The sequence below is a fragment of the Mobula hypostoma genome, chromosome 7, assembly GCF_963921235.1.
Source record: "Mobula hypostoma chromosome 7, sMobHyp1.1, whole genome shotgun sequence".
Classification (NCBI taxonomy): Eukaryota; Metazoa; Chordata; class Chondrichthyes; order Myliobatiformes; family Myliobatidae; genus Mobula; species Mobula hypostoma.
The window spans coordinates 45,640,690-45,665,891 of NC_086103.1; the positions used below are offsets into that span (position 1 = coordinate 45,640,690).

Here is a 25,202-nt window from a genome sequence, read left to right on the forward strand (position 1 = left end):
AGTCAGGTTTAATATCACCAGCATATGTCATGGTCTTGTTTAGCCTTGTAGCAACAGTATAACACAATACATGATTAATATAGGGGAAAAACTGAATTACGGTAAATGTGTGTATTAAATAGTTAAATTAAGCAGTGCAAAATTGGAAATTTAAAAAAATGTAGTGAGGTAGTGTTCATGGGTTTAATGTACATTTGGAAATCAGATGGCAAAGGGGAAGAAGCTGTTCCTGAATTGCTCAGCGTGTGCCTTCACACTTCAGTACCTTCTTCCTAATGGTAACAACAAAAGGACATGTCCTGGACATGTTTTGTCTAACTTTTATCCCATCCTGTTGAAAGATCACCAATCTGAATTGCTAGTCCCATTTTTCTCTCTTCCTAGGTTGTATGATCTAAGTATTTCCAGCATTCAACTTCATAATTCATTTCATAAAATATCTACATCTTTATACTTACATTTTCAACACTTTGGTGCAAATGAGTCCCAAGTACTTCCAATGTACAATTATGTAGTGAATTCTCCTGATCATCATCTCCCAAACTATCTGTACGCTGCAAAGTATCTGAAAGGGCTAGTTTGCTAACACTGGCATTGCAGCTATTCTCTTCAGTGAAATCTTCCCTAGAATGTAAAAAAAAATCAAATAAACTGCATGCAGGTAACAGAAAATTATTCTTCTTTAAAATCAGATGCCCAATTATTTCCCATATCTGCCGACTATAACCATTATGGCAGAGATTTGATAAACTAATTGTACTGATGCAAAATGCAAATTGAAGACCTTTTTTAAAAAAAGACATTAATTTGATGATTAAAAAGCCTCTGACAATCAAGTCCAGTTCCTGGTCTTCACCTGTGGCTTAGTTACTGAGCCCAGCGGAACAGTTTCTACTGACAGGAGAAGGGGTAGAGGTAAGCTACTGGCAACTTAAAACCAGTCACTTTGGGTAGATGGGGCTCATCAGCCATGGTTGGCAGCTCATCTAGGAAAAGAAAAACTCTAATCTCAAACCTCCACTGCCTTGTAGCTATACCCACTCATGGGGAAGGCTCTGGGAGTAAATCCCGAGGAAAAATCCAGAGCTGGAGTCCCTAATGCAGTCCAACATTGACTGGCAACTCCTGAAATGCTGCTGGTGCCAAACTGTATTGGTCTCTGCCATTCCTTTGTGTTCATCAGATGCACCAAGAGGGAGAGCTTGCTACCTAGGCAATAGCTTGCTCTCCATATTGTACTGCCCTGGCTTGCTTATCTAGACAACTAGGGCGCAACATCCATGGTCGACCCTGACTGACGGAGGTCTCATCATCAATTTGATGTTTAAACCAATTTTTCCGGCAGAAAGTTAAAGCTGAACTCAAAGGAAGGGAGAATAAGATATAGTCAAGATTACTGTTACATTCTAATTTAATGATGACTACTAACATCCTCAAATTTTGTTGACATATCATTCAATACTTCCTCTAGCATTGATTAGCTAAATAGAATTTATTTTAAATAATTTTAAAAAATACATAATTTCCTGACATACAGATCAAAGTGAAATTATGTGGAAGCAATTTGCATATTTTTATACATGCAAATTGAAAGACTTGAAATTTCTCCAATTTCACATGATTTATTTAGATACAAATTAGACTTTCAAATAAACAGTTCACATAAAACATATCAATATACTTCTTGGTAGTAAAGGGATAGTGCAAGAAAATGGCATCAAGGTCGATTATCCATGACATAGATGAATGGTGAAGAGATCTCAACAGGTCAAATGGCCTAACATACTCTTATTTCTGATTACTATACAAATACATTCAGTTTGACTTGCATCTTGAAAGCTCTTTATCTTTATTTTAAACATACTGTACCTGTCAAAAAATTTCTAGTCATAACAACAATCCACACAAAAGCCATTATAAAATGTTAGTAGGCAAAAGAAATCCTTTCATAGCATACTCATTCTCAGGATATACAAAGGACTTTAGCAGAGAATTAAGTAGAGAAGTAAAGAGAATTAGCCTCCTCCTTTACAGTGAGAAAAATAAACTTTTCTATAGAATGGGAGATAAAAGAATAACATGATCAAATCTTCCTCATAAAGAGAATGCACCCATTCCAGCTATTCAAACGTCAAACCTTCTCTGAACAATGGTGCAACTTGAATGTAATATGCCTCTTCATAACAGTTTTAGATGGACTGTAGATATGTCTCCCAAGATGGAAGTTAAGCAAGTCTTAGTTTTACAGAATGCAGGAAGCTTACAAAGTAACTGCTATCCAACTACATGGACATTGCTAGTTCTGCATCTGGCTCACTAGCTGATACCTGCACATTCCCATTTCACTCACTATGGCCCTCATTCCCACACTCCCCATATGCTGCACAACTGTTAAACTGACCAGGCCCCCATTTACCACCCTCCCTTTAATTTCACTGGGTTCACTGAGAAAAAAAAGTTATATAACTGAACACTGAATTAAAAGTTACATTGGGGTAATAATAAGACTTGTATCTATAGTCCAGAAAATCTGCTAGTCTGACACTACTGAAGTCCCAGTGTGCTGATTACCTTTTACCATATGAAGATTGTATTGTAATTTCAATAATTTAAAATATTTTCATAAATGAAACCATTAACACTAGACTCAGTCCTCCAAATGTCGCCTCTGTATAAATATATGCAAGACAAGCTTTTCACTGCACCTCAGTACATGGGACAATAATAAACCAAGTCCAATTCACCACTGCCCTAAAAATCAAAACCTGCAATCATTTTGTATTCAATTCCCTGGACAACTTATTAATTGCTGTATCTGCTAGCCAATCCTTTGTGAATCACACAGAGCTCTGCAATCACACACCATTTGGATAAATGTGCTTCTTTATTTTTCCTGCCTAAAAGTAGAATTTGGTATTTTCCCTGAATTATACTCTCAATTTGTCAGACCACTGGCTCTTCAACTTAACTTCTCACTATTTGTATCCTCATTGTGTCCTCTTTACAGCTTACCTTCCTACCAATCTGTCTCATTTATAAATTTAACAAGATTTGCTTTAGTCCCTTTACTTAAATCACATATCAATTATAAATATATTATTTTCCTCCCGAGACACTTCAAAATAAGACTTCCTGGTTCCTATAATGAGAGTGTCAATTGAACCAAATCAGAAATATCAGAGGTCTAATCATTCTGAACAGCTGATTTAAGTTAGGGTGGCAGCAAGAACATTAACATTAGTGTCAATTTTAATAAGAGAAAATTCAGGAATTCCTACTCTTTACCCCTTAGGAGCAAATAAAACATGAAAAGTATTTGTAATTAGGGCTGTTTATGTACTTAAACCAGCTGCAAAAATGTTGTGTACTTACTCTGCAGGTACAATCACTTGGTTGACAGAGGAACCATGAGCACTGCAAGAGAAAAGTACAGGGAGTAGGGAAATAGTGCAAAAATGCACAGAAATTGTAAATTTACAAAGATAAGAATCCTAGTTATCTTATATTACTGTAGGAAAATAATTTCATTTTTATAGCAATCCTCTTAAGGCTTAGGTCAAATCAAATGGCTCTTTGGGCAAAGTAAAACCCTGTCTTTTTTTTGAGACTGTAACACTGGAAAGTCAGCAGATAATTTAAGAACAGAATCCAGTATTGACAGAGACAAACTACCAACTTATAAGCTTTTATATACCTGAGGAATAAATATTGCCAGAAAAGAAATTCCAAGCTCTATCTTGCGTATGGCTATGGGTCCCAAAAGGGCAGATACAACTATACTTCTACATTTTAATCTGACTCAAAGCCTCCAAATTGTGAGCATCCCTCAAAACTTTAAAGTACCAGCCCACACCACGTCCATCCAAGCTTTTACAATATTTATACCCAAATCAGTGCTACTTATAATTTTGTTAAATGTTTATAATAGGCAAGCAAATCATCCTATTATCCATTCAGAAAAGAAAAATATAAATATTAATTTTCACCAAGAGGAATTAAACATTCACTGATGTTTCAGATGGCAAAACAATAAAAAAAATTGCTGTGAATGGTACACGAAACTGTATTACATATTATTTCCAATCAGTTCACAAGTTGTCTCTATGTTACAGCTTTTATGAACTGTCTGCAACACAAATTGAACATTTGTATTCTGTACCTTCTAACACTTAAAAAAATCTTTCTAACCTGCTTTCTAATTTCAAAAAAAAAAATCACAAAGTTACTCAGCCACCAATAGTAGTTTGCTGACCTCTTGACAATACTAAATCAAACATTTACATTTGGGCAATACTGATCACCACACATACTTTGCAAATTAAGTTGGATGTTACTGGACGCTCACCATATTAGTTCTCATTTACCACCTTTAACTATATCCAGGTTATCATACAATTAAAATGAACATCAGGTTCATCAATAAAAAGTTACCGACAAGTTTTATAAATGGATGAGTAATCTGTTTATAATGCTTATAAATATGTTCCTTTAGTGAAAATGATGTTTAACATCTAACATTTTTCTTTGTTGGAAAATAGTGTCTATTTCAAGAACCACCTTAAAGCAATGCTCAAGACTATTACTTTTCTTAAATTCTTAAAGAACACTTGCAGTAACCAAATAAAGATGTTAACAGAATTCATCTTCTTTAGTCCATACTAACAATTTCCCCTCAACCTATACTGCTGTACTTGCAGAACAGAAGAATAAAATGCACCTGAATTGTCAATAGAGATGGTATTTTATAGAAGGCAACTAATGTAAACACATTAATAGACTTAGTATATTACTACAATGAATCAGGAATTTTAGCTTTATAATGGCACAAATCTAAAAGACTTGATAGCTTGAGCTCAGATGTGAACACTGTACACAGAATTCCTCAAGGAAGGCACAGAAGAATACAGCCTTAATGCAGGGAAACAGGATTAGTGTAAATGAGTAAACAGGTCACCATGAATATGGTGGATCAAAGGGCCTATGTCTGTGCTGTGTAACCATTACTTTCTCTAGAGTTGTGCATCAATTCCAAATCAGAGATGAGAAAGAACAAAAGCACAATACACACTGATGTACTTCGCATATATATTCCACATGATAAGTAGATAATAATTTACCTTGTTGACAGAACAATATTGTCAGATTCAATTATATTCTTGGTCACCAGCAAGTGCTCAGTATTCACCATCAACAACATCCTCTCTTTAGGAAGTTCATCAGTTTGCCCAGTTTTATTGCTTTCTTCACATGATTCAGTAACCTGAAATTTCAAAACATAATACTAGCATCATGGAAAAAACAAAGCTAGTGGCATACTGAGCCAATGTTCCTCTGAAACAAAAGAAAATGATAAGATATTTTCAGTAGCCAAGTCTTCTGAAAGATTCCTACAACTTTCAAATAAAAAAAATTACAGGAAAGTAACATAACAGAAAGTAGTGGTAATTCCAGATAATGGTGACCAAATGCTTTGGCATAAAACCAACTGGCATGATGTCATGATAACAATCCTTCCCTCAATGCCAGCAAAGCAAAAGAACTGGTTATAGATTACAGGAAAGGATCCGTTGGATGTGCTCCTGTTTACAACAGTGCTGAGGCGAACAGGGTTGAGTGAACGTCCTCCTCTGAAGGCTAGAGGAATTCGGCATATCCCTTCTGGCCCTTACAAAATTTTAATTGATGCATCATAGGAAGCATCCTATCCAGATGTATATACAATTTGGTATACCAGTGCTCCGCACAAGACTACAAAAATAAACAGCCCCCATTCCATAGACTTTGTCTTCACTTCCCATAACCTCAGCCAATATAATCAACCCCACCCACTTAAACATTCTCTGTTCTCCCCATTTCCATCAGGCACAACACAAAAGCCTGAAAGCATGTACCACCAGGCTCTAGGATAGCTTCCAGCCTGCTGTTAATGACTATTTTAACAGGCCCTAGTACGATAAGATGGACTCTTGACCTCACAATCTACTTCATTATGGCCTTGCACCTTATCATTTGTCTCTACCGCACTTTCTTTGTAACCATAAGACCTCATTTTGCATTCTGTTTTTGCTTATCCCTTGTAATGCATTGGGTGAAATGATCCATATGGGTGGTATGCAAAACCAGGGTTTTCCATTGTACTTCGATATATGTGACAACAATAAACCAGATAACTGGAAAGGTACAAATAAGCACAATCACAATTATTCTGAGGCACCACTAGTAATGCAACTGCCTTAGAGCTCCAGCGATCCCAGGTCCATTCCCAACCTCTGTTACTGCGTGTGAGTTTGCACATTCCCAAAGGTTTCCACCAGGTGCTCTAGTTTCTTTGATGCGGGTTGGTAGGTTAATTAGCTACTTCAATTTACCCCTACTGTGCATGTAAAGGGTAGAACCTAAGAATCATAAAAATGGGATTAACACAGTATTCAAGTAAATGGATGTTTGATGGTCAGTATAGACTGTGCACCGAAGGACTCGTTTCTGTACTTTATATGTCTTTAACAGTCTACAAATCACAACCTACAAATACAGTAAAGAAAATTTAAAACATGGAAAGGAGGACAGGGTCCTGGTAGAACCTTTATAGGCCTGAAAGCCAATTAAAATTTGTATTTTTATTATTGCAGTATTGTTTACATTAATAATCTAATTTTAAATAATGCCAGTGTATGGAACATTCCAGTACTTTAGAAACACCAAACAAGGGAAGTTGTTTCTACTGATCGGAAACAACTATGGGAACTAGGGGACATGGTCTCAAGATTCAGGGAAATAGATTTGGGTCAAAGATTGGGTCAAAGTTTTTCCCCAGAGAGTAGTGAATCAGTGGAATTATCTATCCAGGGAAGCAGTTGAGGCTACCTCATTAAATACATGCAAGATCGATAGATTTTTTGCATAGCAGGCATATTAAAGGTTGCGGGGGGAAAGGCAGGAACATGGAGCTGAGACCACGGCTAGATCAGTCATGATCTCAATAAACGGTAGATCAGGCTCTTGGGGTCTGATGGCTTATTACTGTTCCTATTTCTTATATAAAATGAAAGCTACTACTGTTGTTTATAAATAGGTAAAAAAGGGACAGGGGAAAGAGATGCCATCAGGATAATAGTACTGAGATACAATCAAAAATAAGCTTGGACAAAAAGATGCTTCCTGAACTATTTTTAAAATGGAGAAATGATGAGAAAATAATATCTTATTAAATGGGCTCTATTAAGGGATTTTGTCAGAAATAGGACAACAGAGAGGCAAAATATTCAAATAATTAGAGGCAAGAAACATAGGACAGCAGGAAATTGTAGAGTGGAGCAAAGCCTTAGAGGAATTCATAAAAACAAATACTATATTTGCCTCTGACATACCAAGTAGACCAAGAACCCATGCAGAAAAAATACAATATAGTGCCCTGCAAAAACATAGCCCCCACAAATATTTTCACATTTTACTGTCTCATTTTCTAAATTTAAAATATAGGTGAAGGAGGACTTTATTGATCTAATCTATAAAACATTGTGCATTATGTCAAATCAAAAGAAAAATTCCAAAACTTGTCAAGAATTTACTAAAAATGAAAAACCAAAATTATAAGGCTCAAAAAGTATTCATACCCTTTGTAATTACAGGTTTCCCCCCGGCCATCCGAAGGTACAGCGTTCCTATGAAACGGTTTGTAAGCCGGAATGTCGTAAAGCGAAGAAGCAATTACCATTTATTCATATGGGAAAAATTTGTGAGCGTTTGCAGACCCAAAAAATAACCTACCAAATCATGTCAAATAACACATTAAACCTAGAACAACAGTAACATATAGTAAAAGCAGGAACGATTTGATAAATACACAGCCTATATAAAGTAAAAATACTTCTCCACAATCATTGCCGCACTGTCCTCCGTAGCGAAAATCTCACGCAAGCGCTTTCAGCAGAAACACGGCGCAAGCGCTCTCAGCAGAAAATCTCACACAAGCGCTCTCAGCAGAAGCACTCTCTCCAGTAACCTTTAAGCTATGAAGCTGCCAAATCATACCAAATAACATGTAAAAATACACAGCTTATATAAAGTAGAAATAATATATCACTTAGGGGGAATTGGGAAGACAGCGCAGAGCACACTGATGATGGTGTGTTAGGCTGAGTCGTCAGAGGTCTGGGGTGGTGCAGTGGTCCCCACCCTCCAGGCAGCGAACCGATACCGATCTGCGGGGAATGCAGCGGTAGCCGGGGTGCACCCAGCACATCTTTAAGAAAAAAAGCCGAAACAAGCAAGCTAATTAATTAAGTGCCGCTCGGCACACAAATGTCAGCCCAGATCAGAGGCGATTGCCGATTGTGTCGCCTCTGATCTGGGCCGATTTACGTGCCAGGCGGCACCTAATTAATTAGCTTGTTTATTTCAGCTTTTTTCTTAAAGATGCGCTGGGTGCATCCCGGCTACCGCTGCATTCTCCGCGGATCGGTATCTGTCCGTGGCCCATGGGTTGGGGTGGTGGGACACTGGGGTGTCATCTCGTTGTCTGTTTCCATCAGGGTAGGCAGGTTATCTTCTTCACGTTCAGTTCCTAGACGACTTCACTTTCAGTCCGTTCACTACTGCATTCGGTTTTGATGGTTATCCTTTCCTCTTCCAATTGCAACAGCTCTTCATCTATCAGTTCTTGGTCATGCGATGCCAAAACCTCTTCATCATCCTCGTCAACTTCCACAAGCCAAACTCACTTTGTCCTTGCTTCGTTCACCACGATCGAAATACGTAATTATGTCTAGTTTTACACTAAGTGTAATACCCTTACGAGCTCTTTTAGGCTTTTCCGATACCTTAGAACTCATCTTGCTAATGGCTGCTCACAGGCACATGTTTAAGCAATGCCGGCGAGAAATGCAGTTCTGAATCCGGGGGAGAGCGGTTGCTCGGGGCGCACACTGCTTTTCTCACGCGCAGCCTTTTTTCGTAACAGTGAAAACACCTGTTAGCAAAAACAGGGAACTAATGTAGGTCTTTCGTAACAGCGAGGTGTTGTAAAGCAAACGTTCAAAAAGCGGGGGACACCTGTACTAGACTAACTTTCTTCGAATGCAATATATTACTTTACCAACTCACCCAATGTAGAAAATTAGAGGATTACCTATTTTCAATGAACTCAGGAGAATAAATACCCCTCTCTAAGGTCCAACAGTGTGGTAGATTTTCAACGTTCCATGCCAATGAAGACAAAAAAGCATTCAAGACTTCACGAAAAAGTGGGATGAAGTATGACACCACAGCCACACTGACTAGGTCAGGTTATTGCTCTAAACTTAGTCGCCCGAGTAGAATGACCCGTGGAAGAGAGGCTACTGTGATACCAACAGTCACTCTGTGTGAGCTGCAGATGTCAGTGGCTGCAAATACAGATGAAATTCATGACTCCACAATCTGTAAGGACTTGCACAAAAAGGGTATAATGGAAGATTGGCAAAGCGGTAGTCCTGGCTAAATAAAGAGCATATCCCTGCCTGTAAGGACTCTGCAAAGTGTCACTTAGAAGATACTATAAAGATGTGGAAGAAGTTCTTGTGGTCAGATGAGATGAACGTGGAACTTTCTGGCCTTAACACTAAGCAGGACACGCTGTGTAAATCTAATACTGTGCATCAGGCAGGTAACACCATCCCTACTGTAAAATATAGTGGAGGTAACGTCATGCAATGGGGTTGCTTTTCAGCAGCTGGGATTGGAAATCTGGTCAGGATTGATGGGAAGGTGAATGCTGCTAAGTTCAGAGAGATCCTGGATAAAAGCTGCTAGCCTCTGCCAGAAAGCTTAAACTAGGGAGAAAGCTAGTCTTTCAGCAGGATAACAACCCAAAGCACACTGCCAGAGCAACCATGGAGTGGTTTCAAATGAAAAAAATTGATGCCTTTGAATGACCCAGTCACAGTCCTGACCTTAACTCAATCCAACAACTCTGGCAAGACCTCAAGATTGTTGTCCACTACCCGCTCCCCAACTAGCTGGCATTGCTTGAGCAATTTTGCAAGGAGGGATGGGCAAATTTTGCACCAAGCTAATAGAGATTTATCCAAAAAGACTACTGGCTGTAATAGCTGCGAGAGGTGGTTCAACTAAGTACTGAGAAAAGGGGGTGAACATTTTTGGACAGCTGACATTTCCGTTTGTGAATTCTTAGCTCTTCGTGCTTTAGAATCTTCCCTAGTTTTAAGACTCTACTGTGCAAAAAGGAGCATGTGATTCACAAATAAAAATTCTCAGTTAAATTAATCAAAATTCCTGGAAGTACTACTCATTTATGTGAACAAAGGGGTGGGGCTGAATACTTTTGCAAAGCACCTTATATTTTACATTGCATGATGTACACTTAATATCATTTGCACCCACCTAACTTGACTCATTAACAATCATTTGGAGCAATGTCTAAAAGCTTGTAGAAACTAACAAGTTGGAAACCACATTTAGGGCTGAGTATGCAGATTTCCCTCCTACCAGCATGGTTTGGTTTAACATGCTAATTCTCAGGTGCTCCTTCAGATAACTTCAATAGCATGACCTCTGCAGTTAGAATATGGAGTCACTAAAGACTGCTCCTTTTAACTGCATCACCAAAGTAACTTCCAGAGGAGACTCAAAGCAAAATAATTGAAGTGTTTTTTTTAAAAAGACAATTGACATTTTTCCCCCCAAACATGCATTTAACACAAGATCATGCTCTGGAACATAAACATTAAAATTTAAACTCATGTTCAAGTGTCTACTGCATGCATATTGATAAATCAATATTACTGGATTTACAATTGTACCTTAAAATCACAGGACAATTTTCATCTCTACAGCTGAAAATAAGGTCTGCACTGTAATCTGATGGAGGTGAAAAGTCGTTTGTAGAAATAGCATAAATAACCAAAGAAACCACACAACACAATCACTGACAAAAGTGTGAAGGTATATAATCAATGCCCCTTCCTACCCCTAAAAACTTCATTCCTCCATCCTTATATATTGGTGGTTGTCTGTCACATCCAACAATGACAGGAAACCTGCACGGAAGAGTTTTTAAAAAATGGAAAAGCCGTCGCACAAAGGCATCTCTCAACCTTGGATATCCAGGTCTAGTGGTACAGACAAGGATCACAACTGGGGTATTCCTTGGTTGTAGTGGGTGACCATGACTACTTCTATGCCTCACCATGCCCTTCGTTCTCCAGGGAGCATTGCAGAACCACCTTCCTGGCCTTTAGATCTCTCTGTAGATCTCAACCATCTAGTCCACCAGAGATGACCACTTGGAAAGGCATGTCCCTATCTCAATGGTGTACGAGACCCACTGGCTACCCTTATCTGGCTTAGTCCGCCTTTCGAAGTGGTGTAGCAGGCTTACATATTACATACAAAGAATACTGATTTTAATACTTTCTGATGGCTGTACAGTCAGTAAAAAAATGTTAAAGTAATCAAACAAAGACACAATACACTATGCCCAGTGGCAGAACTGGCCAAGGTTGAAGATAATAGAGGGAATCCCATGGAAGTAAGCAAATGTAAAGAAAGCATCAAGATTACAAATGGCCTGGTGCAACCAAAAATAGTAAAGATAGAGCAACATGAAATTTATAGTAAAAGCAAAGAGTTTAATAGACAGAGGCAAACTTAACAATTTCAATCCTCACAGAGCTGAATATGACCTTGGATTCACCAAGATATTTTGAGAAGCAGCAAAGTGGGACTGGAAACTTGAATACAAATGAAAGATGATGCTTGATTTATTAATGTTAACAATAATACCCTGTTAATTGTGTATGTGCACACTCATGTACAAAGTTCAAAGCATCATAAGTGGCATTTACAAATCTACAGTTGCTAGAAAAAGTTTGTGAATCCTTTGCAATTACCTGGTTTTCTGTATTAATTACCTATAAAATGGGGTTGGATCTCATCCAAGTCACAAGAATAGACAAACTAAAAAAACAAAAATAATTGTACTTCTTCTCGTCAATACTAAGTACACCATTTAAACAGTTACAGTCTAGGTTCAAAAAAGTATGTGAACCTCTGAGGTAATACCTTCTTTAAAAAAAAGCTATTTGCAGTCAGGTGTTCCAATCAATGAGATGAGATTGGAGGTGTGGGCTGTAGAGGTGCCCTGCCCTATATAAAAAAAACACGAAGTCAAGTTACTGACAAAAGCCTGCTCTTCTCAAGAAAGATGTGTTTATGTGCACCATACCTTAATCAAAACAACTTGCAGAGATCCTTAGAAGAAGAATTGTAGAGATGCACAAAGCTGGAAAAGGCCACAAAAACATTTCTAAAGATCTGAGTGTTCATCATTCCACAGTAAGAAAAATCACAAATGGAGTTAAAATTCAGTACTGTTGCTACTCTCGCTTGGAATGAGCATCCTGCCAAGATCACACCAACAGCACAATGTGCAATGCTGAAGGAGGAGAAAAAGAACCCAAGAGTAACAGCAAAAGACCTGCAGGAATCTACAGACCTTGATACAAGTCTCTGTTCATGTGTCCTCTAAAGAAAAACATAGTACAAGAATGGTGCTCATGGAAGGACATCATGGAGGAAACCACTGCTCTCCAAAAAAAAACACTGCCACATGTCTCAAGTTTGCAAAAGGCCACCTGGATGCTCTACAACACTTCTGCGACAACGTCCTGTGGCTAGATGAGACAAAAGTTGAACTTTTTGGCAGAAATGCACACCGTTATGTTTGGAGGAAAAAAGCCCAATTCACACCAATACCAAAACCTCATCCCAACTGTGAAGCATGCACGGTGGAAGAAGCATCATGATTTGGGGCTGCGTTGCTGTCTCAGAGCCTGGACAGCTTGCAATCATTGAGGGAACAATGAATTCAAAAAATGTACAAAACATTTTACAGGAGGATATCAGGATAGTGGCCCATCACCTGAAGCTGAATGGAAGTTGGATGATGCAACAACACAATGATCTGAAACTCAAAAGTAAATCAACAACAAAATGGCTTAAAAAGAACAAAACTTGTGTTTTGGGATAGCCAAGTCAGAGTCCAGACCTTAACCCAAATGAAAACTCCCTCACCATGGGAAATATCCTTTTCACATCTACACTGTCTAGGCCTTTCAACATTTGAAAGGTTTCAATGAGATCTCCCCTCATCCTTCCAAAGTCCAGTGAGTACAGACCCAGAGCTATCAAACATTCCTTGTATGATAACCCTTTCATTCCCGGAATCATCCTTGAGAACCTCCTCTGAACACTCTCCAAAGCCATCACATCTTTTCTTAGGTGAGGAGTCCAAAGCTGTTCACAATACACACACACACACACATCTTTTGTTACTAGTACAGAAAGGAATTTAAACTACGCACAAAAAGGTTGCCACCCTCTACCTCGTTGGCATGTCAAGTATATTTCATTATCATACACAATCCTTTTCTGGTTTCTGATACAGATGGTGTTGACAAAATGGAACTTGCGATGATTTGTCTGCAGATTTTAGATCTGGCTTATTTATACTGTTTTTATAGAAGAAATTATTCAGTGCGCACCTGTTGTCACCGGGCAAAAAATTGCATAGCGTATAAGAATTTTGCCCACAATGGTCATTACAAATTAGAGGGAACGTTGCTGATGACAGGTCAGTTTTGGAATGGGACAGAGAGACATGCAACCAAGATCACAGGATGGTCAAATCAGTTGTCTGGTTTCCACTTGGTCATGATGTATGAGGCTATAATCGGGAGCACTGAAAGAAGTAAATAAGATTGGAAGAGTTGTACGTGAATCTTTATCTCACCTGTAAGAGCTATTCCAGTCCCTGGAAGGTGGTGAGGAAGGAGGTACAAGAACAAGTTTTACACATCCTGCAATTGCAGGAGAAAGTGCCAGGAGTCAGGGACATTTAAACATTCCAAGAAGTGGTTCCCGCAGAACATGGAGAGAGGTGGGGAGGAGAAAATGTGGCTAGAAGTGGGATCTCGGTGCAGCTGACTGCTCAAGTACACTTCTCACCTTGCTGTTATAAGACTATTGACTGGTTCCTTAGTACAATAAGAAACGGCTCCTGACCTCTCAGTCTGCGTCATTATGACCTTGCAGCTTATTAGCTACATGCATTTCACTTTCTCTGTAATTGTTAACTTTGTCTGCAATGTTTTATCTTATACTCATTAAGGTACTGTGTAACAAATTGATTCTGTGCACAAGTTGTTCCACTGTACCTCAGTACATGTGACATTAATTGGTGTCTGATGCCACCTATCATCCACTTGCCTTTCTCAAGTTTGTACTTCCCTATCACCCCTCCTTGATCCACCAATTATCTATTAGTTCCCATCTCTCCACCTTATACAGGCCACCTTCCATCTCCACTCTCAGTCTTATTGCAGAGTTTTGACCTGAAGCATCAACATTCTTCCTCTGCTATGGACCCCAACCCATTGATGCTGCTCAACTGAACGAGCTTCTCCAATACATTTTAAGTCTATTGTTATCTTGCCTTATATCATGATCTGTGCGTTCTTTGGCACGCAGGAGACTTTAGAACCAAGAGTACCATCTTTTTTTCCCCTCCTAGAAATAAACACCAATACTAAATACATTCAGACTATTTCCTTCCTAAATACCTCTCTGCTTTGACACAAATTTACTTCCAAATAGCTGGTTCCAATTCACATTCCAATTTGGTAAATTCAGCTGAGTATTGTTGCACATCATCTAGCTCTACCTTTTTTCACCATCATCAATATGCTCTCTCTGACTTCAAGGGGCCCACTGTCACTTCCCAAAATTAAAGTCTTGCTGTCCCTGCACCATCTTCTGAAACAGCCTTAAAGTAATAATAATATTTTTAATAATCACTTGTTATTTTATTCTTTTTTATTTTTACACTGCAAACTAAGAGTGACTCAAGGTTCAGTATCATTGCCTAAACACATCATCATCTCTTACCTAGTTGTGTTGCTAGACATCATTCAACTGCTTATGCAGCACTAGACTGGAATGCCAAAGTACCATATTTACCTTTTATCCTTCACCCTGTCTACTATACTTAAACTTTGTTCCCACTTCCATACAGCTCTTTACCTAGGAACATAACTGTGTTAGGTTCCTGTCATAAAGATTGCATCCTAACAATGAAGTAACATTTCCTATCATCATATTTCTGTTTTTCCACTTTTTCCAATGTCATAGGGACCTATGGTAGCCACCCGCAGTATGACAACCCATTTCTGTTCCTCAGTTCAACCGATATGGCCTCATTTGCCAATCTTCCCAGCATTTCATCTCTCTCTGCATCCACTAATGTTTCTTTTAATACAGCACTTTAAAACTTTCCTGCCTCATCTGAAAACACTGAAGGTAAGAATACTTAGTTGTGATTTATGACTTTTTAAATCAAATAATGATACTGTCTTGCCCTCAGTATTATTATTCAATGCTTCTGTGCTCTTAGCTCATCTGCTTTTTTCACTAGTCAGCTTATACTGACATACCATTGTAAATTTCCTGATGTGTGATTTCTCATTGTGGTTTCTTCCATCTTCTAAGCTCAAGAGTTTCCTGTCTTCCATCTGAAACATTGCCCATCTCCATTATGATTAGAGACAGGCCTCCAAGAGAAGTAGCAAACTCTATGCTAGGAAAATGGTAAAACTTCTTGAACTAGTACAAGTCCCACTGCACAAAAATAACCCTCCAATTCTAACCCATGTTTGTTTCTAACTTCTGTGCCAAAAATAGAATCGCAGCTGACTCAATTATGGAAGGACCAGACTATTTGTGCATTTCTTTTTAGATAAAGAGAACTTAATAAATAACCTACCACCCCATGAACCTCCACATCTAACACATCATCTTCCACAACTTCTGCCATCTTGAAAAGGATTCTACCACCAAACATATCTTTACTCCCCATCCCCAATGTCTTCCACAGTGATCCCTTCTCCATTCGTCTCTCCCCACTAATCTCTCCCACCCACCACTTACCCCTGCAAGCAACCAAAGTGCTATACCTGCCCATTCACCTCCTTCCTCACTTCCATTCACGACCCCAAACAGTCAAGTGAGGCAACACTTCACCTGCGAATCCTCTGGGGTCTGTCTGGTGCTCCTGATGCTCCTACATTGGTGATACCCATTGTTAGTTGGGGGACCGCTTCATCAAGCCCCGCAGCTCCATCTTCCAAAACAGAACTTCCCAGAGGCAAAATGTTTTCATTCCAATTCCCTTTCTGACATGTCGGTCCATGGCCCCCCCCCCTTCTGTACCAAGACAAGACCACCCTAAGAGTGGAAGAGCTCCACCTTCTATTCCATCTGGATAGCCTCCAGACTGATGGCATGAATATCAATTTCTTCTGGTAAAAACAATTCCCTCACCCTCCTCTTTTGGAAGAGTCATAGAAATATACAACACAGAAACAGGCCCATCAGCCCACTTAGACTGTACCCAGACCATAGCCCTCCATACCCCAACCATCCATGTACCAACTAATACTTCTCTTAAATGTTGAAATTGGGTAGGTAAGTCACCAAAACAGTACACAACATCCAAATTAGACCTCATCAATGTATTATACAACATCTTCTTCTATTTCTCACTCTAGACTCTTACCTCTTCTCACCTGCCTACCACCTCCACTCTCTTCTCCCACAAGATTCTTTCCTCTTCATCTCTTTAATCTTTCCTACCCACCTAGCTTCACCAACCACCTTCTAGCTATCCTGTTCTTCCTTGCCCTCCTCCTATCTTTTTGTTCTGGCATCTTCCCCCTTCCCTTCCAATCCTGAAGAAAGGTCTTGGCCCGAAATGTCGACTGTTTATTAATTTCCACAGATACTCCCTGATTTGCTAAGTTCCTCCAGCATTTTGTGGATTTCCAGCATCTGCAGACTTTCTCATGTTTGTTCTTAATAAATATCCTATGCATGCTGTTGTGTCTCAGTAATATCTTTCCACAGTTCCTTTTGAAAGGTTGATACAGGCACAAAAATCATCAGATGTTTGGACTAATGCCCAGAATAGGATCCCGTGGGAGCCTATTCTGGGACATTTATTAAGATACTAATTAATAAGCCAAGCTAGTAATCACAAAACAGTGGCTAAATTTACAGTTAATTAAAGTAGAAACAGAAATCTACAGCACGTTACAGGTCCTTCAGCCCAGAATGTTGTGTTAACCATGTAACCTACTATAGAAGCTGCCTAGAATTTCCCTACTGCATAGCCCTCTAGTTTTCTAAGCTCCATGTACCTAGCTAAGAGTCTCTCAAAAAACCCTATTGTATCCGCCTCTACCACCCACTAGCAGTGCATTCCATGCACCCACCGCTCTCTTGTGTGATAAACTTTTCTCTGACATCCCCCTTGCACCTACTTCCAAGCACCTTAAAACTATGGCCCTTCGTGTTAGTCATCTCAGCCCTCGGAAAAAGTCTCTGGCTATCCACACAACCAATGCCTCTCAACATCTTATACACCTCTATCAGGTTACCTCTTATCCTCTTGTCGCTCCAAGGAGAAAAGGCCAAGTTCACTCAACTTATTCTCATAAGGCATGCTCTCCAATCCGGGCAACATCCTTGTAAATCTCCTCTGCACTCTTTCTATAGTATCCACATCTGTCCTGTAGTGAGGTGACCAGAACTGAACACAGTATTCCAAGTGGGGTCTAAGTAAGGTCTTATATAGCTGTAACATTATGTCATGGCTCTTGAACTCAATCCCACAGTTGATGAAGGCCAACACGCCATATGCGTTCTTTACAACATTGTCAACCTGCGCAGCAGCTTTGGGTGTCCTATAGACACGAACCCCAAGATCTCACTGACCTCCACACTGCCAAAAGTCTTACCATTAGTATTACGTCTGTCTTCAAATTTGACCTACCAAAGTGAACCACTTCACGCTTATCTGGGTTGAACTCCATCTGCCACTTCTCAGCCCAGTTCTGCATCCTATCAATGTTGCACTGTAACCTCCGACAACCCTCCAGAGGTCCTGTCCTTCAACTTACTTCCCCACCATGTCAGGAAAGATATTATCCCACAAGATGAAGAAATCCTCCACAGCAACTAACTTTTTAGGCCTGAATGTGACCTTAAAATTTACCATCTGAGGATCATTGGGCTCTTTTCTGGAGGGTAATTGGATGGCAAGGGAGACAATCAAATAAATCAAAGCTTGTAGCAGTTTCCAGACCAGCAGGAAAAATGGACTGAAAAAATGGAAGATGGAATTTAATGTAGACAAGTGTGAGGTATTCCACTTCAGGAGGACCGATTAGGGTAGGTCTTATACAGTGAGTGGTAGGGCACCGAGGAGTGCGGTAGGACAGAGGCATCAGTTCCTTGAAAGTAGCATCACAGATAGATAGGGTCATAAAGAAAGCTTTGGGCACATTGGCCTTCATAAATCAATGTATTGAGTACAGCAGTTGGGATGTTATATTGAAGTTGTACAAGACAATGGTGAGGCCTAATTTGGAGTATTGTGTGCAGGTTTGGTCATCTACCTATAGAAAAGGTGTAAAGAAGATTGAAAGAATGCAGAGAAAATTTACAAGACTGTTGCCGGAACTTGAGGACCTCAGTTATAGGGAAAGGTTGAAAGATGGTAAAGCCCTTCCCACCATTGAGCACATCTACATGAAACGCTGACACAAAAAGCAACATCCATCATCAGGGAACCTCACCACCCATGTCATGCTCTCTTCTCCCGGCTGCCATCAGGAAGAAGGTACAGCAGCCTCAGGACTCATACCACTAAGTTCAGTAACTATTATGACCCCTCAACCATCAGGCTGTCTCTTGAAGCAAAGAGGCCAATTTCACTCTACTACACCTGCCCCATCATTGAAATGCTCACACAACCTATGGGCTCACTTTCAAGGACTCTTCATCTCATGTTCTCCACATTTATTACTTATTTAGTTATTTATTATTTCTATTTTTTTCTTTCTGTTTTTCCATAATTTGTTATCTTTTGCACACTGGTTGAATGCCTAAGTTTGTGTGGTCTTTCACTGATTCTGGTATGGTCATTATTCCGTAGATTTATTGCCCACAAGGGAATCAATCTCGGAGTTGTATATGGTGACATAAGTGTACTTTGATAATAAATTTACTTTGAAATTTTAGATTGGCGCTTTATTCCCTCAAACATAAAAGACGGAGGGGAGATTTGATAGAGGTATACAAAATTATGAGAGGTACAGACAGGGTAAATGAAAGCAGGCTTTTTCCACCAAGGCTGGGTGAGCCTACAACTGGAGGTCATGGGTTAAGGGTGAAAAGTAAAATGTTTAAGAGGAACATGAGGGGGAACTTGTTCACTCAGATGGTGTGGAATGAGCTGCCACCGCAAGTGATGGATGCAGGATCAATTTCAACAATTAAGAGAAATTTGGATAGGTACATGGATAAGAGGGGCATGGAGGGCTATGGTCTGAGTGCAGCTCAATGCGATTAGGCAGATAAATGGTTTAGCACAGACTAGAAGGGCCAAAGGGCCTGTTTCTGTCTGTAGTGTTCTGTCTAAATAAAACATCTTAAAATACATTGAGGGTTACAATGAGGTGTATTAAAGTTTTTCCAAACAAGTTCAGAAACCCTAATCAAATGAATGAGGTTATCCCAAGCCTGAAGAATAAGTCAAGACCAAGCCCAGAGGCAGAGGTCACATGCTCTGGCATGAGTCACAATATGCATGTGCCAGGAACAAGCTGATCTACACACTCCTGTTAAGTCAGCGACTCTCCATGGTGGAAAAGTTGTATTCCTGGCTACAAATCCATGTATTTTGGCCTCCCAGACTGAAAATGTTACATCTAACTCTAGAGGGAGTGGTTAAGTGTTGGGATGAACTCAGCAGTCAACATTGATCTGTAATAACAGCATACTAACCTTGCTACTTTAGAAATTCCTGTTGTAACTGCATTGGTAATACTGAAGGAAAGGAGAGATTAGATTATGAGAACCAAGTGTGAAAATCAGCCACCTTCTCAGTGGCACTTTTGTTGGATGACAACCTAAAGAAGCAGAGGACAATTGCATAAAAGAATGGTGGGAGAGGAACATGGGTAAGGCAAATGAATGGACTACCTATGCAATGCAAATTGTATAGACTTATTTCAGGACACCATAAATAATGCGATATGACATTGATAGATGTAAAATGCATGGAACAAACGAACACATTTAGTCAGAAATTTTTCCATCACTGGCAGGTTTCTTTTCATTTCATATTTGTATAGGCTGTAAATTAATTTATAATTGTCAGTAAGTTGACATTACTCTGGGAGCACAAGAGTACCAAAATGAAAGTTACATGTTACTTTTGTCTCGTAATCATGTTCCACATATTTTAAATTAGCTGAAATTTAAAATACTTCAGGAAACTTTTCTCCACCCCTCCCTCAGGAAACATGAGATTTCAAATAAATTTAACAAATTTACCTCAACACAAAATGAATTTGAGATATCTGTAGGGAGAAACTCTTCAGTACCAAAGAAATCACTGTAATTTTCCAGTAGTTCAGACATTATATTGCTAGCTGCTTCTTGTTCTTTCATATCTTCCACATCTGTGTAAATACTGTGAAATAAATATTTAACAAAATTTACTAAATCTTGAATCCACTTTCAACATTGCCGGACACCTAAATTACCAAAAGTTCCAGATATTCCATCAGTTATTGCAATCTTGAACTTCAAGACATATTAGTTTCTGGCAAACATCTCTAATGTACTTTTTTCTTCTTAAAAATTTATGTAGAAGTTACTGCATATATTTGAATTTGAAAACAAAACAATATTCATTGCAAGATTGCTCCATTGCAAGTGAAGTATATACAAAATGAATGTATTCAAAAATCTGCTTTAAGAAAAAAAAGTTAATAATTAAGTTTTAAGAAGCTGTATTCCAAAATAACAAGCCACAGCATTCCAAAAGCAGTAACTAGAAACTGGGTGATTAATCTTTATTTCTCCCACTCCCCCCCCACCCACCAGAGGAATTTCTGTAGAGAGGTTTGCTGTGGAGAAAAGATCACTTAAAATATCAACCTCTGAAAATAAATTAGGAACATGAAAATTAAACCACAAAAGTGACCTGCAAAGAATTAAGGCAGCAGAATTTTCTGTAAATATGGTTACAATAATAATACATTACTGATATAATTTAAAAAGCAGTATAGAGATAAGCACTTATATCATCTAGACAGAGAAACCTATTGGCCACGTGCTGGCAGATGGGTGCCTGCTGGTTGGCCCGGACACGGTGAGCTGAATAGCAAGTTTCCATATTGTACAACCATATTCAGCTTATGCCAAATTTGTTCTCGCACAAAATATAAATAGACAGCAAAAATCAGCGTAGAGCAGGCTAATGTGCTAGAGCATGCCAAGATTCAGAAAGAGGCAGTGCTGAAGCTTCTGAAAAATATTAGGATACATACAGTGTCTATAAAAAGTATTCAACCCATTGGAGGTTTTCATGTCTTATGGTCTTATAACATTGAATCACAGTGGATTTAATTAGGCTTTTTATACACTGGTCAACTGAAAAAGACTCTTTCGTGTCAAAGTGAAAACAGATCTCTCCAAAGTGATCTAAATAGGTTAAAAATATAAAAGACAATTGACTGCATAAGTATACACCCCCCCCCTTTAATATGACACACCAAATCATCACCAGTGCAGCCAATTGGTTTTAGAAATCATATAATTAGTTAAATGAATATCTGTTTTTGGAGATCAGTGTGCAGTTAAGGTGTTTCAATTGATTGCAGTAAATATACACCTGTATCTGGAAGATCCAACTGCTAGTGAGTCAGTATCCTGGCAAAAGCTACACCATGAAGATAAAAGAACATTTCAAGCAACTCCACAAAAAGGTTATTGAAAAGCATAAGTCAGGAGATGGATACAAGAAAATTTCCAAGTCACTGAATATCCCTTGGAGTACAGTTAAGTCACTCATCAAGGAATGGAAAGAATATGGCACAGCTGTAATTCTGCCTAAAGCAGGCCGTCCTCTAAAACTGAGTGACCGTGCAAGAAGGGTACTAGTGAGGGAGGACATCAAAAGACCTATGACAACTCTGGAAGAGTTACAAATTTCAAAGACTGAGACGGGAGAGACTACGCATACAACCGTTGCCCGGGTACTTCACCAGTCACAGCTTTATGGGAGATTTACAAAGAGAAAGCTACTGTTCAAAACAAAACTCACATGAAATCTTTGCTAGAGTTTGCCAGAAGGCATGTGGGCGACTCTGAAGTCAGCTGGAAGGTGGTTCTATGGTCTGATGAAACCAAAATTGAGCTTTTTGGCCATCAGACTAAATACTATGTTCGGTGTAAGCTAAACACCGCACATCATCAAAAACACACCATACTGACCATGAAGCATGGTGGTGGCTGCATCATACTGTGGGGATGCTTCACTGCAGCAGGCCCAGGAAGGTGTGTGAAGGTAGAGGGTAAAATGAATGCAGCAAAATACAGGGAAATCCTGGAGGAAAACCTGATGCAGTCTGCAAGAGAACTGCAACTTGGGAGAAAATTTGTTTCCCAGCAAGACAATGATCCCAAGCATAAAGCCAAAGCTACACAGGCAAGGCTTAAAAACAACAAAATTAATGCCCTGAAGTGGCCAAATCAGAGTCCAGACCTCAATCCAATTGAGAATTTGTGGCTAGACTTGAAAAGGGCTGTTCATTCACGATCCCCATGCAATCTGACAGAGCTTGCACAGTTTTGTAAAGCAGGGGTCCCCAACCTTATTTGCAACGCAGATGAGTTTATTATTGACAATATTCTTGTGGACCAGCCAACCCCGGGGTGGGGGGGGTGGGGTGGTAGGGTTGCCAATGGACAAGAATAGCAGTCAAATACATTGTGTTTACCCTGAGAAAGACTACAATGAACATGAAGCCTTGCGCGGGCACCAGTGCACATGTGTGTATGTGCCGATTTTTTTCTACAGATCATTTTTGGCGATTCTGTTTGGGGGGGGGGTGTTAATCACGACCGGAATATAGGTGATAAGTGGCTAATACACTCAAATTTGTTTCTAAAAGGGCTTATCTAACGAATTTAATATTAAACACACAGCGCGTATTTTCCTCGCATGAATATACTGATAAGTCAATTATCAGGGGAGGACAGAGGAGTTTGAAGTAAGTGTTGAATGAACTTCCAGTAGAAGTGGTAGGGGCAGGTTCCATATTATCAGTCAAAGAAAAACTGAACAGGAAAGGAATGGAGGGTTATGGGCTGAGTGCATGTCAGTGGGACTAGGTGAGAGTAGTGTTCGGCACGGACCAGAAGAGCAGAGATGGCCTGTTTCCGTGCTGTAATAGTTATATGGTTATACAAGTCACTTATAAGTCAATAGCATAACATTTTAAGTAACGTTTGGATATTAAACACACAGGACATATTTTCCCCGTATGAACATATAAAATCATTACAACACGCCAATATCACTGTATCAGTGGGAGCCCTGGGCTGAATACTTTTTCCCTGCAACAAGACGGTGCCATCGAGGGGTGATGGGAGACAGCGATATTTAAAGGGGGTTCCTTATGTCCAGTCTATTCCGCAATTTAGTTTTTGTTGCATTCATTGCAGAGATATGTTGGAAATGGAAATAACGTTTTCAGTGCTTTCGTGGTTATCTCAGGATACTTAGCCTTGATTTTGATCCAGAATGCCAGCACAGATGTTATCTCAAACATACTTTTCTGCCCGTCGTCATTTGCAAGCTCGAGGAGTTGATCTCCTTCCCGCGCTGACAAGGACAACGCGCGGGTAATGACCGTGCGTGCGTTCAAGCTCAACAGTGGGCATGACAGGGAATGAGGAAAGGTGCAGCTGGCTCATATCGCCAAATCATATCGTTTCCTCACGTCCCGGTAGCACATGCTTTGGGGCCCGGTGGTTGGTGACCACTGTTGTAAAGAATGGGAAAAAAATTGGCAGTGTCCAAATGTGCAAAGTTGAAAAAGACCCACACACAGACTCAAGGCTGTAATTGCTACCAAAGGTGCACCTACTAAATACTGACTTAAAGAGGGTGAGTAATTATGCAATCAATTATTTTGTGTTTAATAATTGTAATTAATTTAGTTCATTTTGTAGAGATCTGTTTTCACTTTGACAGGAAAGAGTCTTTTTCTGTTGATCAGTGCCAAAAATGCTATATTAAACCCACTGTGATTCACTGTAAAACAATAAAACATGGAAACTTCCAAGGGGGATGAATACTTTTTATAGACACTGCGAGTGCCTGGGGCAGGAGGGGTCAACCCAAGATTATCCCACAAAGTTAAGGAACAGATTGCTGGGCTGTTGACAATCAACTTACATTCTCCTTAGCTTCAACAGTAGTGCCAGAGGATTGGAGGTTGATGAATGTTGTTCAAGAAAGTTAATAAGAATAACCTTGGGAATTATAGAACAGCGAGTTTTACTCAGTAATGGGCAAACTAATGGAGAGCATTCTTAGGGACAAAATATGCGAGCATTTAGAGAAGCGTAGTCTTAAGGGCAGTCAGCAGGGTTTTTGAGGGGTAGGTTACACTTCATGAGTGTGATTAGGATAAGAGGACTTGAAAGTGGTGGATGTGGTAAATATAGATTTTAGAAAGGTATTAGACAAGGTTTGCCACACTAGGCTCTTCCAGAAAGTCATGAAGTATCGGATCCATGGGAAAATGGCTGTGTGGATTTAGAATTGGCTTGCCCTAAGAGGGAAGAGGGTGATAGTAGATGCAACTTATGCTACCTGATGGTCTATGACCAGTAGTGAACTTCAGGGATCTGTTCTAGGACCTCTGCAATTTTTCTTAATGACTTGGATAAGGAAGTAGAAAGGTGGGATAGCCAGTTTGCAGATAACACAAAAAGTGGAGATGGTGTAGGTACTGTAGAAGATTATTGTAGGTTACATGATATAGACAGGATGCAGAAAAATGGCAGACGGAGTTCAATCTGGAAAAGTGTACAAAATTAATGGCTAGGTTCTTCGTAGTGTGGAGTAAGAGAGGGAACTTAATGTCCACATCCACAGATCCCTCAAAGCTGCTGCACAAGTTGGTAGGGTGGTTAAGGTAGTGTTTGGTGTGCTGTAACTTGTTGCAGGGATTGAGTTGAACAGCCATGGGGTAATGTTGCAGCTCTATAAATTTCTGATCAGAACA

At 39.5% G+C, this 25,202-nt stretch overlaps 1 protein-coding gene across 1 annotated transcript in view; it reads right to left on the minus strand.

Moving 5' to 3' along the window:
- Positions 1-25,202, minus strand: part of LOC134349897 (protein FAM13B-like) — a 115,546-nt gene that overhangs the window by 74,232 nt on the left and 16,112 nt on the right. The window contains exons 3-6 of the mRNA XM_063054859.1: positions 20,452-20,590; positions 5,118-5,260; positions 3,373-3,414; positions 459-624 (exon numbers count right to left, since the gene is read on the minus strand). Coding sequence (XP_062910929.1) covers positions 459-624; positions 3,373-3,414; positions 5,118-5,260; positions 20,452-20,590 — 490 coding nt within the window. The remainder of the gene's footprint in view (positions 1-458; positions 625-3,372; positions 3,415-5,117; positions 5,261-20,451; positions 20,591-25,202) is intronic.